The 27,463-nt window shown below is 38.6% G+C and overlaps 1 protein-coding gene across 1 annotated transcript in view; it reads right to left on the reverse strand.

Moving 5' to 3' along the window:
• LOC150104188 (uncharacterized) overlaps positions 1 to 26,500 on the reverse strand; it is a 220,812-nt gene extending 194,312 nt beyond the window's left edge. Inside the window, exon 1 of the mRNA XM_090396422.1 lies at positions 26,364 to 26,500. Within this exon, the coding sequence (XP_090252548.1) occupies positions 26,364 to 26,500 (137 nt within the window). The remainder of the gene's footprint in view (positions 1 to 26,363) is intronic.
• Between the last annotated feature and the right edge of the window lie 963 nt (positions 26,501 to 27,463).

Below are 27,463 nucleotides of genomic sequence, written 5' to 3' on the forward strand. Positions count from 1 at the left end.
AGGCTAGTCTCTCTTCACATAGTGCAAAGTCCATGCTCAGCTGTCCCACTGACACAAAAAACAGCAGCGCATATCTCAGCTGCACACCCATCAACACAGACACTACCTTCAAGTTACCACAAAGATGCCAGTCATATATGCTGTATTGAAGACAACAGCTGTTTTAGGTTGTCATAGGTTTCTTTCATGTGAACAGCATGTCCAACTGGAATGGATGGAAGTTGGTTTCCATTATGCAGCAACACACCCTTGACTCAATTTCGACGAGTCTATGAATAGTCGCCATTTGTGGGTCATGTCCGATTCAAAGGGCATTCATCAGGAGATCTACATCGTAGCAGAACAAGGTCATCTTCCATTTAGAAGTAAGACACAAATTGCTCATGATCAGTGCGAAACGAAGTCACTCAGACATTTTATTTGAGAAGATTCCATTGTATAAGTCTTGATCCCAGTAACTTAACTTTGGCCTTGAAAAGCTCCAAATTGCAAATAAGATCATTCAGTTCTTCTTCTTGTGGTGCAGATGATGCACCATGGACGACATACGGATCATCATTAAACACTGAATGCGCAAGAGAACCCAACATCAGTTCGCCTCCATCCTCAATGTTCTCTGAATCAACGGAAAATTCTTTCGAAGGTTCGGGAACAGGAAATCCTTTGTCATGCGGAACTGGTCACTGAGCAGATGGTATATTTGGGTACACTATTGTCCACTTCTTTCTCCTTATGATGCCTTCCAAAAACAGGTGGTACCGTGCAGAAGTAGCAGTCATTTGCATGATTGCTTGGCTTCCACCAAAACTATAAGGACAGCAAATGGCATCAACACTTTACCGTCTTTCAGCTGCTTCGGAAAATTTCTAGCACATGTACCGTAGCATGTGTGTGTATGTGAGGCCCAGGCCTTGTCCTGGTCACCAATCTTACATCCGAAATAAAGCTGATACATCTTTTTCACTAACTTGAGTGATTGCCTTTTATGCTTGCAAACATTAAAAAGTTATTTGCACTATTAACACAAGTACGAGGCATCACTGGTGTCAGATTTACAGGGATCACTTGTGTAGTACTTATGATGCAGAAGTAAATGGGAATGTATCTCAGAAGTTGCACAAACATTGCTCACCCTACTAGACTTCACTTTATACTAATGATTTCATCGTCTTATGCCAGCAATGTCATGACTCAACTGCATTGTATTACAATGATGCAATATGATAGTATGTTGCAAATAGGAGATTGAAATATACCATTGCCAAATTATACCTATGTACACAATGCAGACTGAGTCTCTCCTAAACAAAAGCCAACTGACAGATTTTATTGTCATTTCTGTATTCAGCACATCGAAATTAGTAAAGAATCACTATTTTCATTTCAGAGGGCAACTGTGTATTGTCCAGTGTTATCTCATCTTATGACGGCCCCACAATGCCTTTTTCTTCTAGATTGCACACTTCACATACTGTATTTCATCTCCTGACATCTGGAATACACTCAGTCATTGCCTATGCCAAATAATTCTTGACTAGAGACCAAGCAGCATCAATTTCCATCCCATACAATTCATCATTCCATGATATCAGTGCAAGCTGCCTCCTGAGTTTACCTGCCTTATAGTTCCACATAACACTTTCTCACAAAAGACCTGATATGGCTGACCATACAAGTGATTGCTTCATTGTCACTTTCATCAACTGAAGGATGATGTGACACTTCATTTACAACATCTTCTGATGAGATAATCAAATCAAAGACCCTCAATCCATATGTGGCCTCTGTTACATACTACTTAAGGTACATCCCTTAAAAATTCAAATTCATTATGTTTGATTCCTAATGCTGTCTCTTCATTCCAGTCTATATTCCCATAATTGAAATCTCCCATAATGATTACTCTTTTCTTATTAGCCAGACTATTTGTCTAAACATTTCCTTCTCACTGCATTTCACATTACCAGGTCTAGAGCAACATAAAAAAATAAAAACAATTCTTAGCATACCCATGGTACTAACATGTTATAAATTAATATTTCATGATTGAGTCACATAAAAAAAATGGCTGCAATGTGCAAAAAAAATGCAAAATATTAAATTTTACTTTTTTTTTTGTTTGTTTCATAATTTTAAGTTACAGTTTTTGATACAAAAGTAACATAAAACCTTATTCTCTTAACAATATTAGTCATCTGCTTCAGTTTCTAATATTCATTTAATGTAAAAAAAGTACTGTGAGTTATAAACTGGTGTGATCTCAAACGAACTAAATGGTTGGTTGGTTAAGATTACATCAATGTAACTTAAGTTATGATTCTCGTAGAAAGGCTTACACGTTGGTTACACATACTTATTAAATTACTTAAGGAATTGAAAATGTACAAATGATATAAATTAAAATTAAACTTTAATCTATATTCCAATATTTCGGCAATGTCACATTGCCACTTTCACAGGAACTCAAAATAAAGACACATGCATGCAGGCACTACACACAGTAACTGAGGACCAAGCCGGAAGCTGTTGTTTCTCCTTAAAGTCCTGATGGTGCCCCCTAGAGGGCTATGTACATATTCTCGGATGTTGGGCTGAAGGTCTTCTGATGTAAGTCTCCCAAATTTGGGGTAGTCTCATGCAACCAAATTTGTTGAGATTTGGCATGTTTCTTAGGGCTGAGTCTGATTCCATGAATAGCCTTTCAAATTTGAAAGGCTCTGTGCATAGTGCCTGCATGCATGTGTCTTTATTTTAAGTTCTTGTGAAAATGGCAACGTGATGTTGCCAAAATATTGGAATATAGATTAAAGTTTAATTTTAATTTATATCATTTGTACGTTGTAAATTCCTTAAGTAATTTAAGTAACGATTATTAAAAACTTAAGGAATTAACAGCATATACTAGAAATATAAATTAAATTGAAATCTCCCATAATGATTACTCTTTTCTTATTAGCTAGACTATTTGTCTAAACATTTCCTTCTCACTGTACAAACTAGCTAAATATTTAGCCAAAGCACTCTCACACTATACTGGCAACACACCATCACACATAAAGAACTCAGCCCACTTCAAAGCCCATGTAGAAAACCTTACACTCCAACATAATGACATAATGGTCAGTTCTGACGTCTCCTCCTTATTCACAAATGTCCCCCTCAAAGAAACCTTAGAGATAATACAAGCTAAATTTCCTCCCGATATCTCAGCCCTATTTCAGTTCACAATGAACTCAGGCTATTTCGTTTGGCAGGAAAAATTCTACAAACAGATAGAGGGGACAGCCATGGGTTCACCACTTTCCCAATCCTTGGAAAACTTCTTTATGGAGACTTTTGAAGAGAAAGCCTTAAACTCTGCCCTACAAAAACCTACTACATGGCTTCACTACGTTGACGATGTGTTCGCTATTTGGCCACATGGCTTGGATACACTCCTCTCCTTCTTAAACAACCAACGCCCCAGAATCAAGTTCACCCTGGAAAAAGAGGAAAACAATAGCCTCCCCTTCCTAGATACACTAGTCACCCGCCAACCTGATGGAACCAGTTTATAGAAAACCCACTCATACAGGCAGATACATTCACCAACAATCTCCCCCCCGCCTCACAACAATATGGAGTTATTAAGACACTATACAACAGGGCTAAACTAATCTGTTCAAATGCCAAAGCCCTAACCACTGAATTAAATCACATCCTTAACACGTTCACAGCCAATGGCTACTCCCCACCCACCCCCAAAAAAATCCAAAAAATACTAAAACCAGTTACCACAACCCACCTCCCTCCTCCACAAAAAAGATTACTCTAAATCCATCACCATTCCCTACATCTGAGGCATCTCCGAAAAAATCAACAAAATCCTAAAAAAACATGACTTGACTTCTTGTTACAGATCATATAGAAAATTGGCATCTCTTATCTGCTCCACTAAAGAACAACCACTTCCCCTAGACATTACTGGTGTATACCAGGTCCCTTGCAGCTGTAAATTGTCCTATTTTGGCCAAACAGGCAGGACAGTAAATATCAGAACACAAGGACTACATCCGATTTCACCAGTACAGCCACTCTGGGCTTTGCAGACCATGCTCTGGATACTCGCCACAGAATAAGGTGGAAGAAAGCCACAGTAATACACCGCAGCAAGTTCAAATATGAAAGACGATTCATGGAATCAGCCTCAGCCATTGCCCGTTTGAACAGTGTGATACACAGAGCTAAAAGACAACTGGAGTGTATGGAAAAATGTGTGTAGAACGTACCGACAAATAACCGGCGGAAGTCTGTGACGGCAAATAATAGAATGTTCGTAAACGTCAATAAAATGAAGGAGCGAGTGCTGTATGGGGATTTGCTATTAAGAGGTGTAATAATTGAGAGTTCAACGAAGTCGTACCAGCCGGGTGCGAACATAAAGGACGTCAGCGAATCTATTTGACTACAAAAACAGAGGGTGAAAGAGATGATAATAGTGGCAGGAATGAATGATTTGAAAGAGAACAAAATGGAAATGATAGAGGATGTGAGGGAGTTATTTGAGGTAGCAAAAGAGAAGAGTGAGAGAGTTAGGATGGTGAGTATCTTACCGCGGTATGACAGCGAAGTGTTTAGAAGGAGGGCCATAATTGCCAATGACTTTATGCGTGGGTTATGCATGGGGAGTGGTGTGGAATTTGTGGATGTGAGGAATGAGTTCGATGGGTGAAAGGACTTATATAAGATGGATGGGTTACATTTGAATGGAGTTGGTGTACGGAGACTTGAAAAAGTGTTGATGAATGATGTGGAAGTGGATGTACAGATGCAGGGAAACTAGATTTATTAAGGGGGGGAGTAGATATGCAGACTTTAGGGAGGCAGCTAAGTGTATGAATGAGTATATTATGCCCGAGCGAGTACGACGGACAACAAATCAGAATGGGAAAGTTAGTATAAGGCATCAAAGTAGGGATAGGACAAACGGGCTTCTGTAATTCATGTACACTAATGCCAGGAGTATTAGGAACAAGAAGGAAGAGTTTTTGGCCAAGGTTGGCACTTCCAGGCCACAGGTTGTTGGTATTAGTGGAACATGGCTGAGAGAAGATGATAAAGCTAGTGGGATTGAATGCGACAGGTATAGCATGTTCAGGAGTGACAGGGAGAATAAAAAGGGGGAGGAGTGTTATTGATGATAGCTGATGAGCTTCAGCCAAGGAGTATAGAAGTTGAACTGCAGGATGGGGAAAAAAGCACATTTGAGGCTGTTTGGTGTGAGATAGAATCTAGCAGAACAAAATATATAATTGGGTGCTGCTATAGACCAGGTGATGGGATAGATGGTGGGAATAGTATGCATAAGCAAATAGAAGAAATGAGTGGAAGGAGGGTAATTATTATGGGTGATTTCAATTATGGTAACATTGACTGGAAAGAGGAGAGGGCACATGGGAGGAAGGAATTGGATTTTATGCGGTTATTAAGGGACAACTATCTACGGTAACATGTAGTGGAAAATACCAAGGGGCAGAGAATACTGGACCTAGTAATTGCAACTGAGAATGTGGCTGTAACGAACATGACCATGTTGCCACAAATTGGTGAGAGTGACCATAAGGTCATGACTTGGGAGGTGGCTAAAGGAGTTGAATTTACAATTAAGACAGGGTACATGTGGAATTACCAGGCTGGAAAGTATGACAAGCTTAGGTGTGTGCTTGGCTCAATGCCATGGCATGTGAAACTGCAAGGGCTGGATGTTGATAGTGCATGGGAGGTGGTTAAGAACTGTTTGCAGGAGGCAATGGTTGACTGTATACCAAGAGTCCGAATAATAAATCAAGTAGGGGTTAAATGGATGAATAACACTATTAAGCTTGAGCTGCAAAAAAAGAAACAATTGTGGAGGGAATTTAAAGAGAAGGGTGACCATCAGGCACAGGAACAGTATATAGCTCAGGCCAGGATGGTAACAAGGGTGGTAAGAAAAGCAAAAGCAGATTACGAAAGGAAATTGGCCACGCAGGCTAAAGAGAATCCCAAACAGTTTTTTCAATATGTTGCAAGTAAAAGGAAAAATGCTCATGGTAGAATGATCTTAAAAAATGCTGAGGGTAGGGAGGTAACCGAATCAGTCGATATTGTGGAATTACTGCACGAGCACTTTGCAAGAGTATATCATCCAGGTGGTGACTTTGCAGGAATGGCAAAACCAACAGCTTATACTGGAATTGTGATGAATGAAGTAGAGGTAACTAGTCTATTACAGAACCTCAAAGTCAATACATCTGTGGAATTGGATGGTATACCAGCTCGTGTCGTACGTGAAGCGGCTAAAGAACTATCAGTGCCTTTGACCATTTTGTTTAATTTAAGCCTCAGGACTGGGTCAGTCCCAAGGGGGTGGAAAGAGGGGAAAATAGTTCCGCTGCACAAAGGTGGTTCCAAGGCTGCTGTTGAAAATTACCGGCATAACAGGAATCATTATCAAGGTCTTAGAGAAAATAGTCAAGAGGAAAATACAAGATTGGATAGAAGAAAATGGGATACTGTATCGAGGACAGCATGGTTTTGTGAAGGGTAGGTCATGCCTCAGTAACTTGCTCACGTATTATAACACGGTGACAGCTGAACTGGATAAGGGTAATGGGTTTACAGTGATTCTACTGGACCTTGCTAAGGCCTTTGACAGGATACCACATGGAATTCTAATCAGTAAATTGCAGCATATGGGGATGGACATAGGTTTGGTGAGATGGATAGGAGGGTGGTTGACGGAGAGATATCAGAGAGTGGTTTACTCAGGAGTAGAGTCCACAAGACGGCCTGTGACTAGTGGTGTGCCACAAGGATCTGTTCTTGGACCACTGCTGTTTAATTTGTTCCTAAATGATATAGGAAAGAAGCTGAGAGGAACAGTTCATTTGTTTGCGGATGATGCGAAGTTGGGTAGGGCAATAGTGAATGCAGATGACGTCAAAATTTTGCAGGATGATTTGGATAGATTGGAGGTCTGGGCTAAGGAGAATGGATGTCAATTTAATGTGGCAAAATGTAAGGTTATGCATTTTGGGGTGAAAAGATTGGCGGCAGTTTACTGCATTGGTGGAACCGTGCTCCAGGAAATTGATGAGGCACGAGATTTAGGAGTGTTGGTGGATAAGGAATTGAAATTTAGGGGACACATTGCAAAAGTGGCCAAATCAGCTCATCAAATCACTTGGTTGCTGAAGAATACGTTGACATGCAGAGACAAGCAGGTTATTTTTCCTCTGTATCGAGCCTTGATAAGACCCCATCTCGACTACTGTGCTCAGATTTGGTCACCTAGGTTTCTTCTTGATCGAGAGGTGGTGAAGAGGATTCAGAGGCGAGTGACCAAGATGATAGCAGGTCTGTGGAATGAACCTTATGAGAACAGGTTGAGGATTTGTGGGTTGCAAAAATTGGTTGATAGGCAGAGGAGGGGAGTGATGATTGAGACATTCAAATTACTGAAGGGTTTCTATAAAATTAATTCAGAAGATATTTTTGAGAACAGGGCTGGTTGTGGGAGGACTAGAGGACATCCATGGAAACTGGGCAAAAGTGTGGTTAGTAAAGGTGTTAGAGCTGGGTTCTTTACTTTTAGAGTAGTGAATGAGTGGAATGTGCTCCCTGAGTCTGTGGTGGATGCTGTGACAGTGAATGAGTTTAAGGCGAGATATGATAGATACTGTACGAATGTCGAATAGTTGTGATGAATATGATTTGGGGCCTCCCTCAATGAGTCTAATGACTCCCTGGAGTTGCCCGTAATAATAGTAATAGTAAAATTTGGATGCATGAGACTGCCCAAAATTTGGGAAACACACATCAGGAGAACTTCAGCCCAAAGGCCAAGAATACCTAATATAGCCTGCTAGGGGGCACCATGAGGACTTTAGGAAAACGTTAGCTTCCTCGCTTTGTTTCTCATTTGCTGTTGTGTAGTACTTGCGTGCACGTGTCTTTATCTTAAGTTCCCATGAAGATGGCAATGTGACGTTGCCGAAATATTGGAAAGTATATATATTAAAGTTTGATTTAATTTATATTTCTAGTATACGCTGTCAATTCCTTAAGTATTTAATAATCGTGTTTAACAAGCGTATAAGCCTTTCTAACAAGAACTTAAGTTATGAAGCGAGTGCATTACATATAAATTGTGTGTGCTCTCTGGTTGGTTGGTATGTTACTTAGGACAAAAAAAAAAAAAAAAAAAAAAAAAAAAACGAAAGATCCCAGGAGGAGGAAAAACACTGCTGTTCCCATGTGGTATTGTAAACGAATACGATGTTGATTTCTCTTTATTTTAAGTGTCTTTATTTTTTTTTTCTATACCTGTAATATCTTTTTATCTTTATTCTAATTAACTATTTCTTTATGCCGTTATTCTAATTTAGCTGTGAGCCCTTTCTCTCTCTGAATCTTTCTTGCTTATATTATTACATACTATGTTTATCTACCTTTCACACTACGAGTCTTATGCCTAAGATACTAGAAAATTTATTTAACTGAGATTGCACCACTAATATCATTAATTAGCATAAAACTCAATGATACGGCCGGTAGATTTCTCTCACTCTTTCTGTAACACAAATTCCTTCAATAAAACTTTACACAAACAGTCGTGGTCTATACTTTTACTTAACTTTACGCTTCAGCTATGTCACTTAGTTTCCCACTCACAAGTCCGATTTATTTTGAAACAGTGCAGTTGTAAATAAACAGGCAGTACTCTTTTAACAAAAAAATCAAAACACATTTTTATTTACATTACTATGAAATATACACGAATTTAAACATTAGGGTGATTGCTTTCTCTATCCATCTGTAAAAATTCATTAGCATAAATTAGAACCTTTTCTGCTTCTGCTTTTCTTTCTCTTATCTTTAATTTTCTGTGTTTCTAGCATCTTTTATTCTTCTCTTCTCAACCAACTGCTTGCTGGCTAGCATGGGTGGCTGGTAGTGATCTTCTGTTTTGTGATGTTAGTTTGCCTGTTTAGTAAGAAAATATTATGCTTTTAACATAAGATCTTCTATAAATTAAAGATGCAAGGAAGTTATATTCTTGGTTTAATGGTATATCCAAGTGTAAGCAACCAAAGTTTGCACATGAAGTCACTTCCCAACTGGGCTACTTGTATATAGTAGCTAATGACTTCACATAAATTACCTTAGTATTCCATAATGCAATGCACACATCCTTATGGACATGTATATTGCTATGCATTATGGGAAGAGTCACCACCTAGACCAGTTTCAACCTTTATCGAGGTGAAAAAGTAAAGGGTTGGTCATCATAGGCCTAGAGTAGTTGGTATAGAGATGAAAGCGGAGCCTGATAGTATTAAGAGAAAGAAAGACAGATAGATATCATGAGAGATAGAGAAAAAGCCTCAGCTCTTTTATATCATCATATAGCCAAAGGCTATCAGTTTTCCTATTTTTCACCAATCTCATATAGATGAACCACTAAAAGACCGATTGAAACTAAAGTGCAAAGATGATTGATACCCAGATGGTTAACACCATCTGGGTATAGCCTTCAGATGGCCTTCTCTGCTTTTATTAAGGTGTCATCAGTGGGAGCAGGACCTAGAAGTGTACTAAGGTTGATGTAATGCAGAAGTCATATTTCCATATACAAGTAGTCAAAAGGTGTCACACTTACTACTAAAATACTCTGGATTAGAGAGATGTACAAAGTTTTTTCCAATTGATTATACTACAAATTAAAGTTGTCAAAAAGTTATATTCTAGGTTTAATCTTTTATCCAAGTGTAAGGAAAGTTTGCGTGTGAAGTCACTTAACGACTAAGGCAACTGATGAGAAGTCATTAGCCTCTATATACAAGTATGTACATTTGTGAAGTGACTTCATGCACAAACTTTTTTTTACTATGTTTACTTACACTTGGATAAGGGATTAAACCAAGAATATAACTTCTTGCCATCTTTAATTTATAGTGTAACCAAGCAGGAAAACTTTCAACATCTCTCTCTAATCCAGAGTATTTTAGTAATAAGGTGTGACACCTTTTGACTACCTGTATATGTAAATAGGACTTCTGCATTATTTCAGCCTTGGTACTTGGTATCACTTCTTGTTCTGGCTCCCACTGATGAGACCTCAATAAAGGTTGAAACTGGTGTGGGTGGTGGCCCTTCACATAATGCAAAGCATTATACATATCAAGGATATGTGCATTGCATTATGGGATACTAAGGCAATTGATGTGAAGTCATTAGCTTCTATATTTAAGTACAGGTATCCCTCGATTAGCGCAGTTAATTAATCCCTCGATGTTACTGCATATATCAAAATCACATTAATCAAATCTAATAATCAATGGTAAAAATTACAATTCGTCCATGATCGATTACTGTATTCATAATTCATTTTATATGGTACTCTTTTAGGAAAGATAAAAAATGAATGCAAAGTAAATGTTTAATAAATACTTGTACCTGCATTATTTACTGCAATTTTTTTATCAAAAGAAGTTATCAAGAGTCGTTTGAACAGCATTAGTATTTTTCTTATTATTATTATTATTACAGGCAACTCCAGGGAGTCATTAGACTCATCGAGGGAGGCCCCAAATCATTTTCATCACAACTATTCGACATTCATACATTATCTATCATACCTCGCCTTAAACTCATTCACTGTCACAGCATCCACCACAGACTCAGGGAGCGCATTCCACTCATTCACTACTCTAAAAGTAAAGAACCCAGCTCTAACACCTTTACTAACCACACTTTTGCCCAGTTTCCATGGATGTCCTCTAGTCCTCCCACAACCAAAAATATCTTCTGAATTAATTTTATAGAAACCCTTCAGTAATTTGAATGTCTCAATCATATCTCCCCTCCTCCGCCTATCAACCAATTTTTGCAACCCACAAATCCTCAACCTGTTCTCATAAGGTTCATTCCACAGACCTGCTATCATCTTGGTCACTCGCCTCTGGATCCTCTCCACCTCCTCCCCATCAAGAAGAAACCTAGGTGACCAAATCTGAGCACAGTAGTCGAGATGAGGTCTTATCAAGGCTCGATACAGAGGAACAATAACCTGCTTGTCTCTGCTTGTCAACGTATTCTTCAGCAACCAAGTGATTTGGAGCTGATTTGGCCACTTTTGCAATGTGTCCCCTAAATTTCAATTCCTTATCCACCAACACTCCTAAATCTCGTGCCTCATCAATTTCCTGGAGCACGGTTCCACCAATGCAGTAAACTGCCTCCCATCTTTTCACCCCAAAATGCATAACCTTACATTTTGCCACATTAAATTGACATCCATTCTCCCTAGCCCAGACCTCCAATCTATCCAAATCATCCTGCAAAATTTTGACGTCATCTGCATTCACTATTGCCCTACCCAACTTTGCATCATCCGCAAACAAATGAACTGTTCCTCTCAGATCCTTTCCTATATCATTTATGAACAAATTAAACAGCAGTGGTCCAAGAACAGATCCTTGTGGTACACCACTAGTCACAGGCCGTCTTGTGGACTCTACTCCTGAGTAAACCACTCTCTGATATCTCTCCGTCAACCACCCTCCTATCCATCTCACCAACCCTATGTCCATTCCCATATGCTGCAATTTACTGATTAGAATTCCATGTGGTATCCTGTCAAAGGCCTTAGCAAGGTCCAGCAGAATCACTGTAAACCCATTACCCTTATCCAGTTCAGCCGTCACTGTATTATAATACGTGAGCAAGTTACTGAGGCATGACCTACCCTTCACAAAACCATGCTGTCCCCGATACAGTATCCCATTTTCTTCTATCCAATCTTGTATTTTCCTCTTGACTATTTTCTCTAAGACCTTGATAATGATTCCTGTTATGCTGATTGGCCGGTAATTTTCAACAGCAGCCTTGGAACCACCTTTGTGCAGTGGAACTATTTTCCCCTCTTTCCACCCCTTTGGTACTGACCCAGTCCTGAGGCTCAAATTAAACATAATGGTCAAGGGCACTGACAATTCTTTTGCCGCTTCACGTACGACACGAGCTGGTATACCATCCAATCCCACAGATGTATTGACATTGAGGTTCTGTAACAGACTAGTTACCTCTACCTCATTCATCACAATTCCAGTATAAGCTGTTGGTTCCTCCATTTCCGCAAAGCCACCACCTGGATGATATACTCTTGCAAAGTGCTCGCTCAGTAATTCCACAACATCGACTGATTCAGTTACCTCCCTACCCTCAGCATTTTTTAAGATCATTCTACCATGAGCATTTTTCCTTTTACCTGTAACATATTGAAAAAACTGTTTGGGATTCTCTTTAGCCTGCATGGCCAATTTCCTTTCGTAATATGCTTTTGCTTTTCTTACCACCCTTGTTACCATCCTGGCCTGAGCTTTATACTGTTCATGCACCTGATGGTCACCCTTCTCCTTAAATTCCCTCCACAATTGTTTCTTTTTTTGCAGCTCAAACTTAATAGTGTTATTTATCCATTTAACTCCTACCTGATTTATTATTCGGACTCTTGGTATACAGTCAACCATTGCCTCCTGCAAACAGTTCTTGACCACCTCCCATGCACCATCAACATCCAGCCCTTGCAGTTTTACATGCCATGGCATTGAGCCAAGCACACACCTAAGCTTGTCATACTTACCAGCCCGATAATTCCACATATACCCTGTCTTAATTGTAAATTCGACTCCTTTAGCCACCTCCCAAGTCATGACCTTATGGTCACTCTCACCAATTGGTGGCAACAAGGTCATGTTCGTTACAGCCACATTCTCAGTTGCAATTACTAGGTCCAGCACTCTCTGCCCCCTGGTATTTTCCAATACATGTTGCCGTAGATAGTTGTCCCTTAATAACTGCATAAAATCCAATTCCTTCCTCCCATGTGCCCTCTCCTCTTTCCAGTCAATATTACCATAATTGAAATCACCCATAATAATTACCCTCTTTCCATTCATTTCTTCTATTTGCTTATGCATACTATTCCCACCATCCACTCCATCACCCGGTCTATAGCAGCACCCAATTGTATATTTTGTTCTGCTAGATTGTATCTCACACCAAACAGCCTCAAATGTGCTTTTTTCCCCATCCTGCAGTGAAACTTCTATACTCCTTGGCTGAAGCTCATCAGCTATCATCAATAACACTCCTCCCCCCTTTTTATTCACCCTGTCACTCCTGAACACGCTATACCCATCGCATTCAATCCCACTAGCTTTATCATCTTGTGTCAGCCATGTTTCACTAATACCGACAACCTGTGGCCTGGAAGTGCCAACCATGGCCAAAAACTCTTCCTTCTTGTTCCTAATACTCCTGGCATTAGTGTACATGAATCGCAGAAGCCCATTTGTCCCATCCCTACTTTGATTCCTTATACTAATTATCCCATTCTGATTTGTTGTCCGTCGTACTCGCCCGGGCATAATATACTCATTCATACACTTAACTGCCCCCCCTAAAGTCTGCATATCTACTCCCCCCCCTCTTAATAAATCTAGTTTCCCTGAGTCTGTACATCCACTTCCACATCATTCATCAACACTCTTTCAAGTCTCCGTACACCAACTCCATTCAAATGTAACCCATCCATCTTATATAAGTCCTTTCACCCATCGAACTCATTCCACACATCCACAAATTCCACACCACTCTCCATGCATAACCCACGCATAAAGTCATTGGCAATTATGGCCCTCCTTCTAAACACTTCGCTGTCATACCGCGGTAAGATACTCACCATTCTAACTCTCTCACTCTTCTCTTTTGCTACCTCAAACAACTCCCTCACATCCTCTATCATTTCCATTTTGTCCTCTTTCAAATCATTCGTTCCTGCCACTATTATCATCTCTTTCACCCTCTGTTTTTGCAGTCGAATAGATTCGCTGACGTCCTTTATGTTCGCACCCGGCTGGTACGACTTCGTTAAACTCTCAATTATTACGCCTCTTAATAGCGAATCCCCATACAGCACTCGCTCCTTCATTTTATTGACGTTTACGTACATTCTATTGTTTGCCGTCACAGACTTCCGCCGGTTATTTGTCGGTACGTTCAACACACATTTTTGCATACGCTCCAGTTGTCGTTTGGCTCTGTGTATCGCGCCATTTAAACGGGCAATTTCGCTACTCGCATTTATCTCACCATTTTCATTATCGATCAAATCATCCATTCCTTCGGTGTTTCTACCTTCATTTACACTTTCAGCGACGCTCTCACACATATCTGGCACTACCACGCAATTCTCTAGTACACCGCCATTTTCTGCATTCTGACTACCGTTAACGATATCAGTCTCGATACACGAAACACGCTTGAAGTCCTCATTCTCTTTACACTTTCTACACATATTAACTCCACTATCACTTTCTAACCAGACTCCTACCGCTCTTCGCAAGGCATACATCTCACAGACAGCACATTGCATAAATTCTTTTACATCAAAACTCTTAAGCAAGCATGGCGACCTGGCCGCCATTTTTTTCTTTATCGGTGCCATGTGTACGCTATCTTTTCTTAAAAATAATAGTTAAAATAACAGAAAACACGCAAAAATTGCACAGACACATCAAGAAACAAAAAGCAAACAATACTACTTAAAATTCTGGTAAAATATCTAATGTTAACACAAAATAATACTGATCTTTTCAGGAGCTCTCGACAAGCCGACGATCTAATCCGTGCGACACCTAGCGATCAAAGCTAGGTGTCGCACGCTTATAGGCATAAATTCTACGATGACAAGCAAAATGACTCTCTAGATCTTGGCAAAGCAAACAAGCAATGAAATATAAAGGAAAAAACTCTCCAAATATAATACATGATGGTACAAATTAAGTGAATATTGAATCCAACATTATTTCATAGCCAAATATAGAAACTACAAGAGTTTCGTGCCGAATATATAGAAACTAAAAGTTTCAGCAGATTCAAGCATAAGTAACCTTAAGTAACCTTTACGTAGTAAAGGTGGAGTAGGCTCCAGATCACTTTCCTTAGTATTTTCCATAATGTAAAGCACATCTCCTAGAGGAGATGTATGATAAATAAGCCTTTGGCTGTCTATTTCAGTAATACATGGTTTATTTATTTTCAGTTACAATCTAAAAATTAGATTTTTTGGTGTTAGTGCCTGTGTAGCTCAGTGGATGTGGCATTTACACACCACGGCGCTTGGCCGCACAAAGGAAGAGTTGGTTTCAAGTCTAGTTGGCGACTAGAGGAAATTTTTCTAAGCCTTTTTTCGACTGGTTCCCGAGTTAGTCGATCTCTGGCACGGGCAAGCGGGTTTTTCCTCCCGGAAACTCAGGTTTTTCGTCCCGTAAACTCAAGAAAATCGACCGTAGAACTCGCATTATTTTCAGACATTAAATATATTGTGTTAGGGTTAGGGACCACAAGATGGCGGCACATTTGAGCTGTCTAGCTCTTCACTGTGTACCGCTTAATTAGTGATAGCCTTGGGTCATCTATCTCTGATTGGTACCAGTGGAGATTGAACTGTCCACTCAGTCTCCAAAAGTTAGATAAGGCTAAATGGCCTCGCCTACTCCCGTATATGGGAATAAAAAAAGGCGTTAGCTGATTTTTACCTGATCTAAAAATTATTGAACAAAGAATAAAAAAAACTAAACCACACTATACTGACATCAGAGGTCACAGTATCTCTCAGATACAATTTACTGTCAAATATCACAAACCTTTACATAACATGTGTTAAACCAAACTGGCAGAAAAAAAACAGTGCGGAATATCACTCGTAACATAAGAATGCACAGCTACTCATGACCTCCAAGCTATACACTGAATTGTGTAAGAATATTTATATTAAACATTTTGCATGTATCTGTCAGATCAGCTGCGAGCTCCACAGGGTTAAAGGCACGTTAATCAAAACTCTTGCACCATATATCAAGGGATTGCCGCAATTAATTTCGCCGCGTTAATCAAATCCTGCGGGATTTGATTAACGCGGGATACCTGTATATACATTTCTGAAGTAACTTCACGCACAAACTTGGTTTACTTACACTTGGATAAAGGATTAAACCAAGAATATAACTTCTTGCCATCTTTAATTTATAGCATAGCCAAGTGGAAAAACTTGAAACAAGTTCTTCCACAGCTTTCATCAATTGCTCTACATCTTCAATGTCAATCTCATTGGCATTGATGTAGCACTATCTTGTCCCCAATCTTCTGTAAGGCTTTGACTTTTGTTGAATTCTATGAATGTATGAATACATATTTTTAGCAGTTTCTTCCAAACACCATTCATACACTGTACTGGCACATCACTTCGGGCTGTATATACATTCTTTGTATAATGCAAAATATAATATTCTTTTCATGTCTCAGAAGAGTTTCTCACCCTTAGTAGCAGCAAGAGCACCTAAGCAAAAGTATTTCTTAAATAATGATAATGTGCCTTGAATGCATCAATAATAGCACCCTGATCCAAGGGTTGCAAAGTGAGGTGGCAACTGGTGAATGCAAAAAAAACATTTGTAAACATAATGGACACTAAGTGTGATTGTAAGCTGCATACATTGAAGTCTAGGAATGAATGTAATTAATTATCAGTTGCTTGTCATTATGATTACAAAGGTGTGTTTATTTTTTTTGGTGTTAGAAATGGTCCTCTACAAGTTCCCACCCCACACCTCCATGGTTCTTGGTAATAATATTTCCAGAGCATATTTTGTATTTCCTGGGATTAATATTTTATGTCTGTGTTTTTTATATTTAGTATTTTTGTGCATGTTTTGCATCTGAAGGGGTAGTTATCTATTGATTTTAATGACAGGGTGCTAAGTCAATTTCACTGTTATGTTTACCAAGGTGATTTGTTTTTCTGATGTTAAGAATGGTAATTGTGAATTATCAACATGGTGATGTAACTGATTGTTGCCTGTTTTGTGGTTTTTGGTACTGACATTTTAATATTTTCTTGTAGCCTTTGTGGTACTACTGTTGGTGTTTTCTTATACAGAGGAATGATTCTTGATTTCACTGACTTTAAAAGGTTATTTTAGCTTCCAACAGCTGCAGTCCAGGAGTGTTTAGTACCATATAAGTGCTTCTTAGCATGTGTGGTACTGATGTGGATATTTTCATGTCTGAAATTCAAAAGATAATCTTATCTAGTCAGGTTAGCTTTTGAGGGACACAGGTGTTGATTTTGTTTTGTGGTACTGACAATTTAATATTTTCTTGTAGCCTTTGTACTACTGTTGGTGTTTTCTTATACAGAGGAGTGATTCTTGATTTCATTAACTTTAAAAGGTTATTTTAACTTCCAACAGCTACAGTCCAGAGGTGTTTAGTACCACAGAAATGCTTCTTAGCATGTGTGGTACTGATGTGGATATTTTCCTGTCTGAAATTCAAAAGATAATCTTATCTAGTCAGGTTAGCTTTTGAGGGACACAGGTGTTTGTTAGTTTTTATTGGTAGTTGTAGGTGCCAGCATATGTGGTACTGACATAGGTATTTTCATTCTTGTGCTTTTTTTTATAGTCTAGTTTGTGTTGACCTTTTCTCTCTATATGCAATTTTATAACTGAAATTTACTTCATTAATGTTTGATGAATTAGTTTTTGTTCCTTTCTCTTATATATGGGTATGGTGTCAGTAATATATGTACCAGTATGGTTGATTTTTGTTAGTTTGTTATACTGATTGTTGTGTAGTGTTTTTGATGCAATTTTTATTTTATTTTATACTTGATATTCTTTTCCTATCGGCTTAGTGTTTAGTGACATGATTTCCAGCTGACATTAGTCACTTGATGCATGCAAGTCGTAAGATTTTGCGATGTCTCAATTGGAGGGAAGAAGCTGTTATAAATTGACACCTAAAATTCCATAGTAAATGCTCGAGTCTGATGGATGGGACATCAGACAATTAAAAATGGAGGATTACCACAAAAAATTACTTTAAATCATATTCCATTATTCTCCACACAATTAAAGTTCCCCTATCACACACGCCCACACACAAAAACCTTAAGGAATCAGTATAGTTCACAGCATTCAAAACAATGTTCAGTTCAGTTTAACATCATGAAGTGGATATGCCATTACTTGATATAAATTCCAAAATTGCCATCAGAGCGACAACAGTTGTAGAATTCAAGTTTGTAGAATTTAAGCAGAAACATGTTTACATCAGAAATCAGGTACGATAACAAATTGTATACAATGAATTACTTTACTTTTTCTTTGATTGCTGCACAAGATTAACAAAAAAATATCGTAAAAGTGGGTCTAATGTTTAATTACAAAGTGACAGCTGTTTGGATTTAAAAAAATACATAATCTGTATGTTTGCTTGTTAGTAAAAAATACTAACAAGCAAACATACAGAAAATGTATTTATTTAAGAATTTATAATTAATATTTACAAATTGATATAATTTCAGGACAATGGAATGAAGGCAGGTAAATTGCCAAGTGGGACAGAAAGGGGGCTGACATGACCGAGACATTTAAGCTGTTGAGGGATATTTACCAGATGGATTATTTTTATCATCAGATCTCTATGGAATCAAAAGACTAATCACACACAGTTATTCGTATGATGGCTCAAATACATTCACCATCTCTGCACTCACCACACTTTAGGGAAGTGCATTCCAATCACAGATAACTCTCCAAGCAAAAAACCTACTCCTCACCAAATACAGCTTCCAGAAATAACCACTTATTCTCTCATTGTCTTCCCTCATTCTATGTAGTATCTCTTCCTCATTAATCTGGTAATAACTCCTTAGCAAACTAATAAGTTTCAATCATACTCAACAACTCAGAGACTAGATACCACCTTAGTCAAGCATCTGTATCCTTTCCAAATTCTCATCCTTTTGAAGACTGGTTGACCAAATTTATGCACAGTAATCCCTATGGGGCCTGATCAAAACCTTACACAATGAACTGTAACATCCTGATTTCTACTCTTTGTCAGTCTTCACAATTTTAGTGCTGTGACCCTAAAATTTTATGTCCTTGTTCAGAATCACGCCCAGATCTCTCATTTTCTGTACCACTTCTAAAATATTCTCACCAATTCTATACTCTATATTCCATCTTTGCACCCAAATTTTTAAAACCTTACATTTTGCAATATTAAAATGGCAATCTCTTCACTTGCCCATTCAGCCAGTGCATTCAAGTCTTCTAGCAAGCCACAACATTCACTTTACACCTCACAGTTCTCCACAACTTTGCATCATCTGAAAACAACTGCACATAACCCTTTTTCTGCCAATATTGTTAACATACAACTAAAACACCAATGGTCCCAAAACAGACCCTTGAAACACATCCCTAATGATTTTTCCCTTCTGGGATATCACTCTCGCTACCTGTCATAGACAGTCAATCTCAGATCCAGAACAATATTCTTTTTTAAATAACAAAACCTGTGGTGCGTTCATAATTAGAAGAAACACACATATAAACCACAGTGAAAATTATTTAATTGTAAATATTTCATCCTAAGTATCTTAGGACATCATCAGTACAGTATTTAAACAAAATTAGGAATAACATACAGTTAGGGCGTACTACTTTAGCACGTTATGCACGTTTTCATGAGATTCTATTGTAATCATACGCCCTAACTGTATGTTATTCCTAATTTTGTTTAAATACTGTACTGATGATGTCCTAAGATACTTAGGATGAAATATTTACAATTAAATAATTTTCACTGTGGTTTATACGTGTGTTTCTTCTAATTAGAACAATATTCTGCTATCTAACACCATGCATTGCAATTTAATTATCAGCTTGTAAAGTGGCAATCTATTAAAGGCTTTTGCAAAATCTAAATATACCACTGTGGATGTATCACCATTATCCAATGCATTTGTCACCTTGATAAGTCAATAGATTCAAAATATGATATTCCTCTAATTAGAGAACCCATGCTACTGATTTCAACCAAAAATTTGAATCTTGGTCCTAACTAAACTGCCTAACAACACTTTAACTACAACAATTTTTTTTTTTTTTTTTTTTTTTTATATATATATCTGATCCATACACAAAACACCACAAGACCTCGCATATTAGTACTATGTGCGGGCAAGAGGAATAGAAGAAAAGAGAAATCTGTTCACATTTTGTTTAGACAGCTGAAGGTTGTCATCTTTGGAAAACGCAGAGTGGAGAAGACGGTTCCAAGAACAGAAGTAGATGACATGAATGAGACAGTGAAATTGGTTCGATGAGTTTCAAGATGGATTATAAAAGGATGTTGGTTAGTAGTGGCTCTTGTTCTAATGATTTTAGAAGATGGTAGAAGAATAGCGGCCAATTCAGCAGAGCACTGTCCATGAAAGTATCTGTAGAAGAGGCACAAGGCAGAAATTGAAGGTCTGTGAGAGAGGAAGGAATAATTAATTAACTGGAATGCCATCTTCTGGATAAAACCGAGCAATCTTAGAGGAAATTTAGGTATACCATCCCAATTATGAAAGCAAAATTCCATGGTTGGATGGATTTAAGATTTGTATAGAGTTAGTAGCTGTGAAGACGTGAAGTAGTCTTGTGCAAAAAAGTACACCAAGTTTTTTGGCACCTGTAGAAGCCATAGTTGAAAGATGGTTGTGGCAGGAAAGATCTGGGGGTGCAGGTCAGTCCCAATAAGAAAAATCTGCCCGTGTTTGAACATCTCAGTATTAGTGAAGTTAAGGGAAAGGGATGCAAGCTCTTCCTTCCAAGAGATCAGACAGGATTGAGTTTTAGTGGCACTGAAGTACATAGAGTTGTCCTTGCCTAACTGGGATATAGCTAAGAGATCAAAATTCAGGCCAATGGACATGGTGTATCTTGAGGATTCTCATACTTAAGCACTACAAGGTTTGCCAAATGAAAAGGAGGAATGGACCGTATTGTAATCGGCAAAACTATGGATAGGATGGGAAGTCTGTGAGAGCAAGTCATTTATATACAAGAGGAAAAGAGTGGGTAAAAGAACAAAAAGACCTGAGGTACTCCTACACTGGTGGAGAAATCGGAGAGGAAACCATCCACCATAATGTGTAGTCAGCGACCAGTGAGAAAGTTGGTGATCCAAGTGCAGTGTGTGGAAGGCAGACTATAAAATGGCATCTTGATGAGTAGGCCCTACTGCAAAACCCGATCGAATGCCTTTGAAATGTAGAGGGCAACCGTATGAGTTTCAACAAATTTTTTCATGGCTTGAGTTCAGAAGTGGTTGGTGAAAGCATGAAGATTAGCTGTAGATCGCGAAATGCCAACTAATCAGTGACTACTGGTCAATGATTAGTTGGTATTTCTCTAGGTAGTTCAAGAGTTGGTTGTTAATGACCTTCAGCATCAACAAATCTCTAAATAATTTTAGAGAGAACAGAAGTGAGAGCAACTGGACAGTAGTTTGCTGGTTGGCTTCTATCACCTTTCTTTGGGTTGGTCTGAATATGGACCTGTTTCCTTGTAGCTAGTTGAATAGGATGGACTGAAGAGGCAATACAGGATAGGTGTCAGTTCTGGGCGTACAAGTTTTTAACACAATAGGTGGGATACCATCAGTCCAGATGCCTTGTTTGTGTTCAGGTTATTAAGGATTCTCTTTGGATTTCTTTTGACAAAAAACTATGGGTGATATGGAAAGAGGTGTTCTTAGTGGAATGGAGAGAACTTTGTCCAGGTCATCAATGCAGGAAATGGAAGAGAAGAGTGATGCCAGTAAGGTGAGATAACTACAGTACCATCTGAATGTGAAAAATTGGACTTGGTGATGTTTCCATTACAACTGCTGTGAGCTACAGTATTGGCAGAGTAAAGGCAGTATAGGCAAGTCTTGAGCCATTCATGGGATGTAGAGGGTTTTTTTTTTTTTTTGAGAACCATGGCTTAGATGGGGCTGAGAATTTAGAATGGAATGAGAGATGAAAGCCTTCATTCCTGTGAGGATGATTTCTGCTATTCGGTCTGCGCAGATGTTTGGATTAGAAGAACTGAAGCAGCAGTCGGACCAAAGGAAGGAGGAATGGAAATCTGGATCATCCCATTTGGCAAAATTGTAGTGCCAAAGGATACGAGGCGGAGAACTGGTGGGTGAAGTTTTTTCTGTTGCAAAAGAGACTTATATGAGATTGTGATCCAAGCTATCAAGAGGAGAACTGATATCCATGGTTATACATGTTTTTTTCTGTTGCAAAAAAGAATTATATGAGACTGATGGCAAACACCTTGGCATTCCTGCCTGCTTGATCAGTGAAACTAGAGAAGGGAAGCCAACATGAGTTGTTGACACTGAACTCCCCAAGAAGGATGACTTCACTATTGGGATATTTCGATTGCACAAAGTCAAGTTTATAGAAAGAGATAACAGGTGAAGAAGTCAGAGTGATTAATGTAATTTGTAGAGCGATAGAGCATATGAAAATGGCAGGTTGATTTTGTAGGAAAATTTTAAACCAAAGCAGATCAAAGTGAGAATTTGAGGTTTTGTAATCTCTGGAATGGTATGTCGATTCTGATGAATACAGTAATGCCACCCTTGTGGCAAAAAGAACTGTGAACGTGTGGTTTAGGCAACTGAGGTGGACAGTGGTTGTTGAGGTTGCAAGTTGGGTTTCTGATAGGAATAGTAATTCTGTTTTAGATGAGTACAGGTGGTGGTGCACATCATTCATACTGTTGTTTAGACAAAATATAATAAAAAAAATTAAAAACCTGTCAACATTAAACGTTGGTGAAATGGATGTGGAAACACTTTTTTTTTTTTTGGTAAGAATTAATGTTGACAGGTTTAATTGGATTTCTGTTTTTTTATTATTTTTTGTTGGATTTTTGGTATTTTTTTCATGGATTTTTCAGAGAGCACCTGTATAACACGGTGGAAGTAGCATGTGCCTAAAAATAAGTGTTGCAAGTTCTATTCTAGTTGCCAACTCAAGGAACTTTTGCTAAGCTTTTTTTCAACCAGTTCCTGAGTTCGTCAATTTCTGGCATAGGCAAGTGGGGTTTTTCGTCCCATAGCACTCAAGGAAGTTCATGGTTGTTGAGGTTGCAAGTTGGGTTTCTGATAGGAATAGTAATTCTGTTTTAGATGAGTGTAGGTGGTGGTGCACATCATTTATACTGCTTTTTAGACCACAGATGTTAATGAAGTGGATGTGGAAACACTTTTTTTTTTTTTTGGTAAGAATTAATGTTGACAGGTTTAATTGGATTTCTGTTTTTTATTATTTTTTGTTGGATTTTTGGTGTTTTTTTAGGTTGGATTTTTTGGAGAGCACATATGTAACACAGTGGAAGTAGCATTTGCCTTAAAAGAAGTGTTGCAAGTTCTATTCTAGTTGCCAACTTAAGGAACTTTTGCTAAGCTTTTTTCAACCAGTTCCTGAATTGGTCAATTTCTGGCATGGGCAAGTGGGGTTTTTCGTCCCATAACACTCCAGAAAATTGACTGTAGAACCCATACTACTTTCAGACAGTAAGCATAGTGTTAGGATTAGGGACCATGAAATGGCAGCACTTCTCAGTTGCCTCTCTTTACCAGACACAATGGATAATTAGTGATAGTCTTAAGTCAGCTATCACTGACTAGCTACCAGTGGAGACTGCACTACCCTCTCAGCCTCCAAAAGATAGAGCTAAAATGGCCTTGCCTACTCCCTGTACAGGAATACAGTGTATTAGCTGATTTTTTTTTTTTTTTGTCAGAGAATTTTTGTGATTGACAGTAAAATTGCATTTCTTTGGGTTGTGGTCCATCGTATTTTGCGAGGAAGAGATAAAAAAAGGGAATGGGGACGGATTGAAAGGTGACAGCAGTCTTGCAAACATACCACCCACACAAAGGGAACACGTTCTCCTCCATATGTGGCCCCAACAGTTCCCCGTGCATCCCAAGTATCTGGTCTTCGAAATACCGTGGGAGACCACATTCACGTATTTTGCAGTCACAAAATGGCAAATTATATGATTCCATGATTTGACACTAGCTGATTGGGAAGCCTTCAGGATCATGACTAACTGATTTGGTCTCATATACTAACAGTGGCCAGCCTGTAGAATCGATTCCCTTCATCTTATCACTGCCCTTATGATGTGGAACAATTCTGACCTCTTTCCACTCCTTTAAAACTTGGCACAATGCAAGACTCCTGTTAAAAAAGGAGTATCAAAACTGCTGGAACATCCCCTCACATGTGGTGATATGTCATCCAGCCCTACAGCCTTATTAACACAGTTTACTCAATTCTTCATATACCTCCTACTCACTTGCCATCAGTGCCTCTCATCCACCTCTTTCCTCCATATTGTTGGAAGTTTTTTTGTGTGCCTGGAGATACTTCAGGCGCAAACTTCGTTCGCTTACACTTGGATAAAGGATTAAACTAATAACTGTATGAAGAGCCAAAGGCTTCAATTCAGCAACCTGAACTAAATTTATTATAGTCTAACCAAGTGGGAAAAAACTTGTAACATCTTTCTCTAAATCCAGAATAACTTAATAATAAGGTGAGACACAAATTTTTGGCAACTCATATAGATAAATATGACTTCTCCATTGCTTCTGCCTTAGTATCACCACTTCTGGGTCTGTCTCCCACTGATGAGACCTCGATAAAGGTTTAAACCGGTCTGGGTAGTGGCCCTTCTCTTAATGCATAGCATTATACATGTCTGCAAGGAGATGCACTTTGCATTATGGGAGATACTGAGACAAGGAGTGATGAGAGCTTGGTCCACCTTTACCACGAATTGCCTCAGTCCTGAAGATACTTCAGGCACAAACTTTGTTTGCTTACACCTGGATAAAGGATTAAACTAAATTTATTATATTCTGCATATTGTCGCATTCACAGGAATGAAATATTTTTATTAACTGTTCATTAAACACATCAACTGTATCCTCTGCAGTGGATCATTTTACCATTTTCACCAACCAATGTCATCCCTTTAATAGTCATTCTTTCTTCTAATAGACACATACCTAAAATTACTTCTTTGGATTTTTTTTAACCTAATTAGCTAACTGCTGCACTTTTACTATGCTTAACACATGGGTCACCTTCCTTGCTCTCTGTACTTCTCATGCAACATCTTGTGTCGCTTCCATAATACCTTCTTCCAGAATGTAACCTCTATCCATTCATCCATTCCATCCAATGTCTCTCTCCACAATAGTGCTGCAAGTGTTTCATAATCACTAGCCTTATAGTTCCACATATATCCCTTTCTAACAGTCCTCACATGGCTGGCCACCATGCAGGTGATCATCTCATGGTCACTCTCACCAACTAATGGAAGATTCGACACTCCATTTAAAATAACTTTGTTCCAATCTATGTGACCGCAAATAAAGTCACCCATAATGATCATCTTATCTTGTTTACTAGACTAATTGCCTATATATTTTGTTCTCATTGTCCTTCACATTACCAAGTCTATAGCAAACATCCAACTAAATATTTCATCCTGTTGAGTTCTACCTCACAACATGCTGCCTTAAAACCACTGCCACTTAATGCTTCTTACATCTCCATCCCAGATGGGTATAACTCCTCTGCTACTATCAACAGCACTTCTTCCTTTCTGCTCTGTTTCTACAAAAATATCATATCCATTTCTCTTAGGATGTCAACCTCATCCAACAATGTTTTATTTATTCCAACAATTTTGGGACAAACTCTATCAATGCAACAAGTGTTTGACTCAATGTGAGAGGAAGTTTTCAAATGAGAGGACAAGGGAGAAGAACACTAACTCTGAAAGTCAAGAGCAAAGAAAATAGCAAAAAGTAGTTAAATGAGTTAAGCAGAATACTAGGCAAGTTTAATGCATTTTACTTTAATTTTTTCATCATCATCAAATTGATGAGGTGTCATTGGATGTGTGTGGGATGAGACTGCAATTTGTAAATGCTAATTGTGTGAATCAGTTTACGGTTTCATATGACAAATATGCCGTTGGCCAAGTAGCCTCTCCATGAGTTTGTGACATCCATCATTGTTATAATAAGCTCTCCTTTAATAAGACTTTGAATCTATTAAATTTTTATAACAATTTATAATAATAAGTTTAAGAAATAAATGAAAATGAATGAACCGAAAACGAGTATGCATCTCTAGAAAGCGAAATGTTCATACGTTCTTATATGCGATGGTATTTATGTAGTGTACTTCGACAGGGCCGAAATGGTTTCGGTAAGAATCACAATGTATTTAAACATAATAAAAATAACTGGAAAACACCTGCAGAAGTGAAACAAGCAATCTTGCATTACCACACTGCGTAGCCGGGAACCCTATTTCCTGATAGCACAATAATACATATATTTCATACCCTGTTTTAATGACATCGAAGACGGTTCTGTACTTGATTCCATTAGATACGGTTTTAGTTTTGCATAAATCTGCTTCCTGATTAGCGCATTCCCATTCAACTTCAAAATAATCACACGCCAAGTGATCGGCAACCATACTGCATTCAACAACACATTCACACTAGTGGCTTCTCTGCACTGCGTTTTATTCATAACAGCGTCCTCTACCATATGAAAATATACTTTTTTTTTAAAAAATCATTCATTGTTCTTCTCCAGATAATGGATTTTGCTCATAGTGGTCTATTCCAATCTGATGCATTCTTGGTCTTCAAATTCTTCTTTTTCCATTTTTTTTAGAAATATGTGTACAGTATTTTTGGCCATTATTTTGTCCAAACAAGAGCTATCCAAGCAGCAAAAACACTACCTGGTGAAGCAGTGGCGCACTCAGGATTTAATCTTGGAGGGGCCGAGCGGTCGGGATTTAACCTTTGGGGGGGGCCGAGTTGAGTAGACGTTTTGCGAATACACACTACACATCGCATACGAGTTATAACTGAGCATCTGCAGTGATCGCTAATTCATAAGTAGCACACAACATAAATAAAAAAAATGAATTTTAATTAGGAAAAGATTTTTGGAAATTTTTCTAGTGTTTTTTCCTTTTCTTTAGGGGGTTTCCGGACCCCTTGGCCCTCCACTCTGGGTGCGCCACTGTGGTGAAGACTGTGAGGCAGATCATGAATTATTGTTAGCTGAAGTTAAATCTGCCATTGGATCCTTAGGGGTCTCATGCCAGTCCCAAGCCTGGATAAAGGAGGAGGGTCAGTCAGATGAGTGTCGATGCTCTGACCGTAAAGAAAAACACGATTGTTATCTGATGCCTATACAACCAACAGCTACAACATGCCGGCTCGGGCGTCGCCCGGATAAACAAGGCCCGCGATACCAATCGAGCGATCGGGGTTGGATCGAAAAGTTGGATACCGAAAGGAAACAGAAACTGAAACTAACAGAACTGTTATCAGTAGGAACATGGAATGTGCGGACACTCTGGATGTCAGGAAAATTAGAACTACTTCGTGAGGAAATGAAGAGATATCGGTAGGATATACTA

The sequence above is a fragment of the Typopeltis vanoorti genome, chromosome 8 (assembly GCF_054136105.1).
Source record: "Typopeltis vanoorti isolate ZY-2024b chromosome 8, IOZ_Tvanoo_1.0, whole genome shotgun sequence".
Classification (NCBI taxonomy): Eukaryota; Metazoa; Arthropoda; class Arachnida; order Uropygi; family Thelyphonidae; genus Typopeltis; species Typopeltis vanoorti.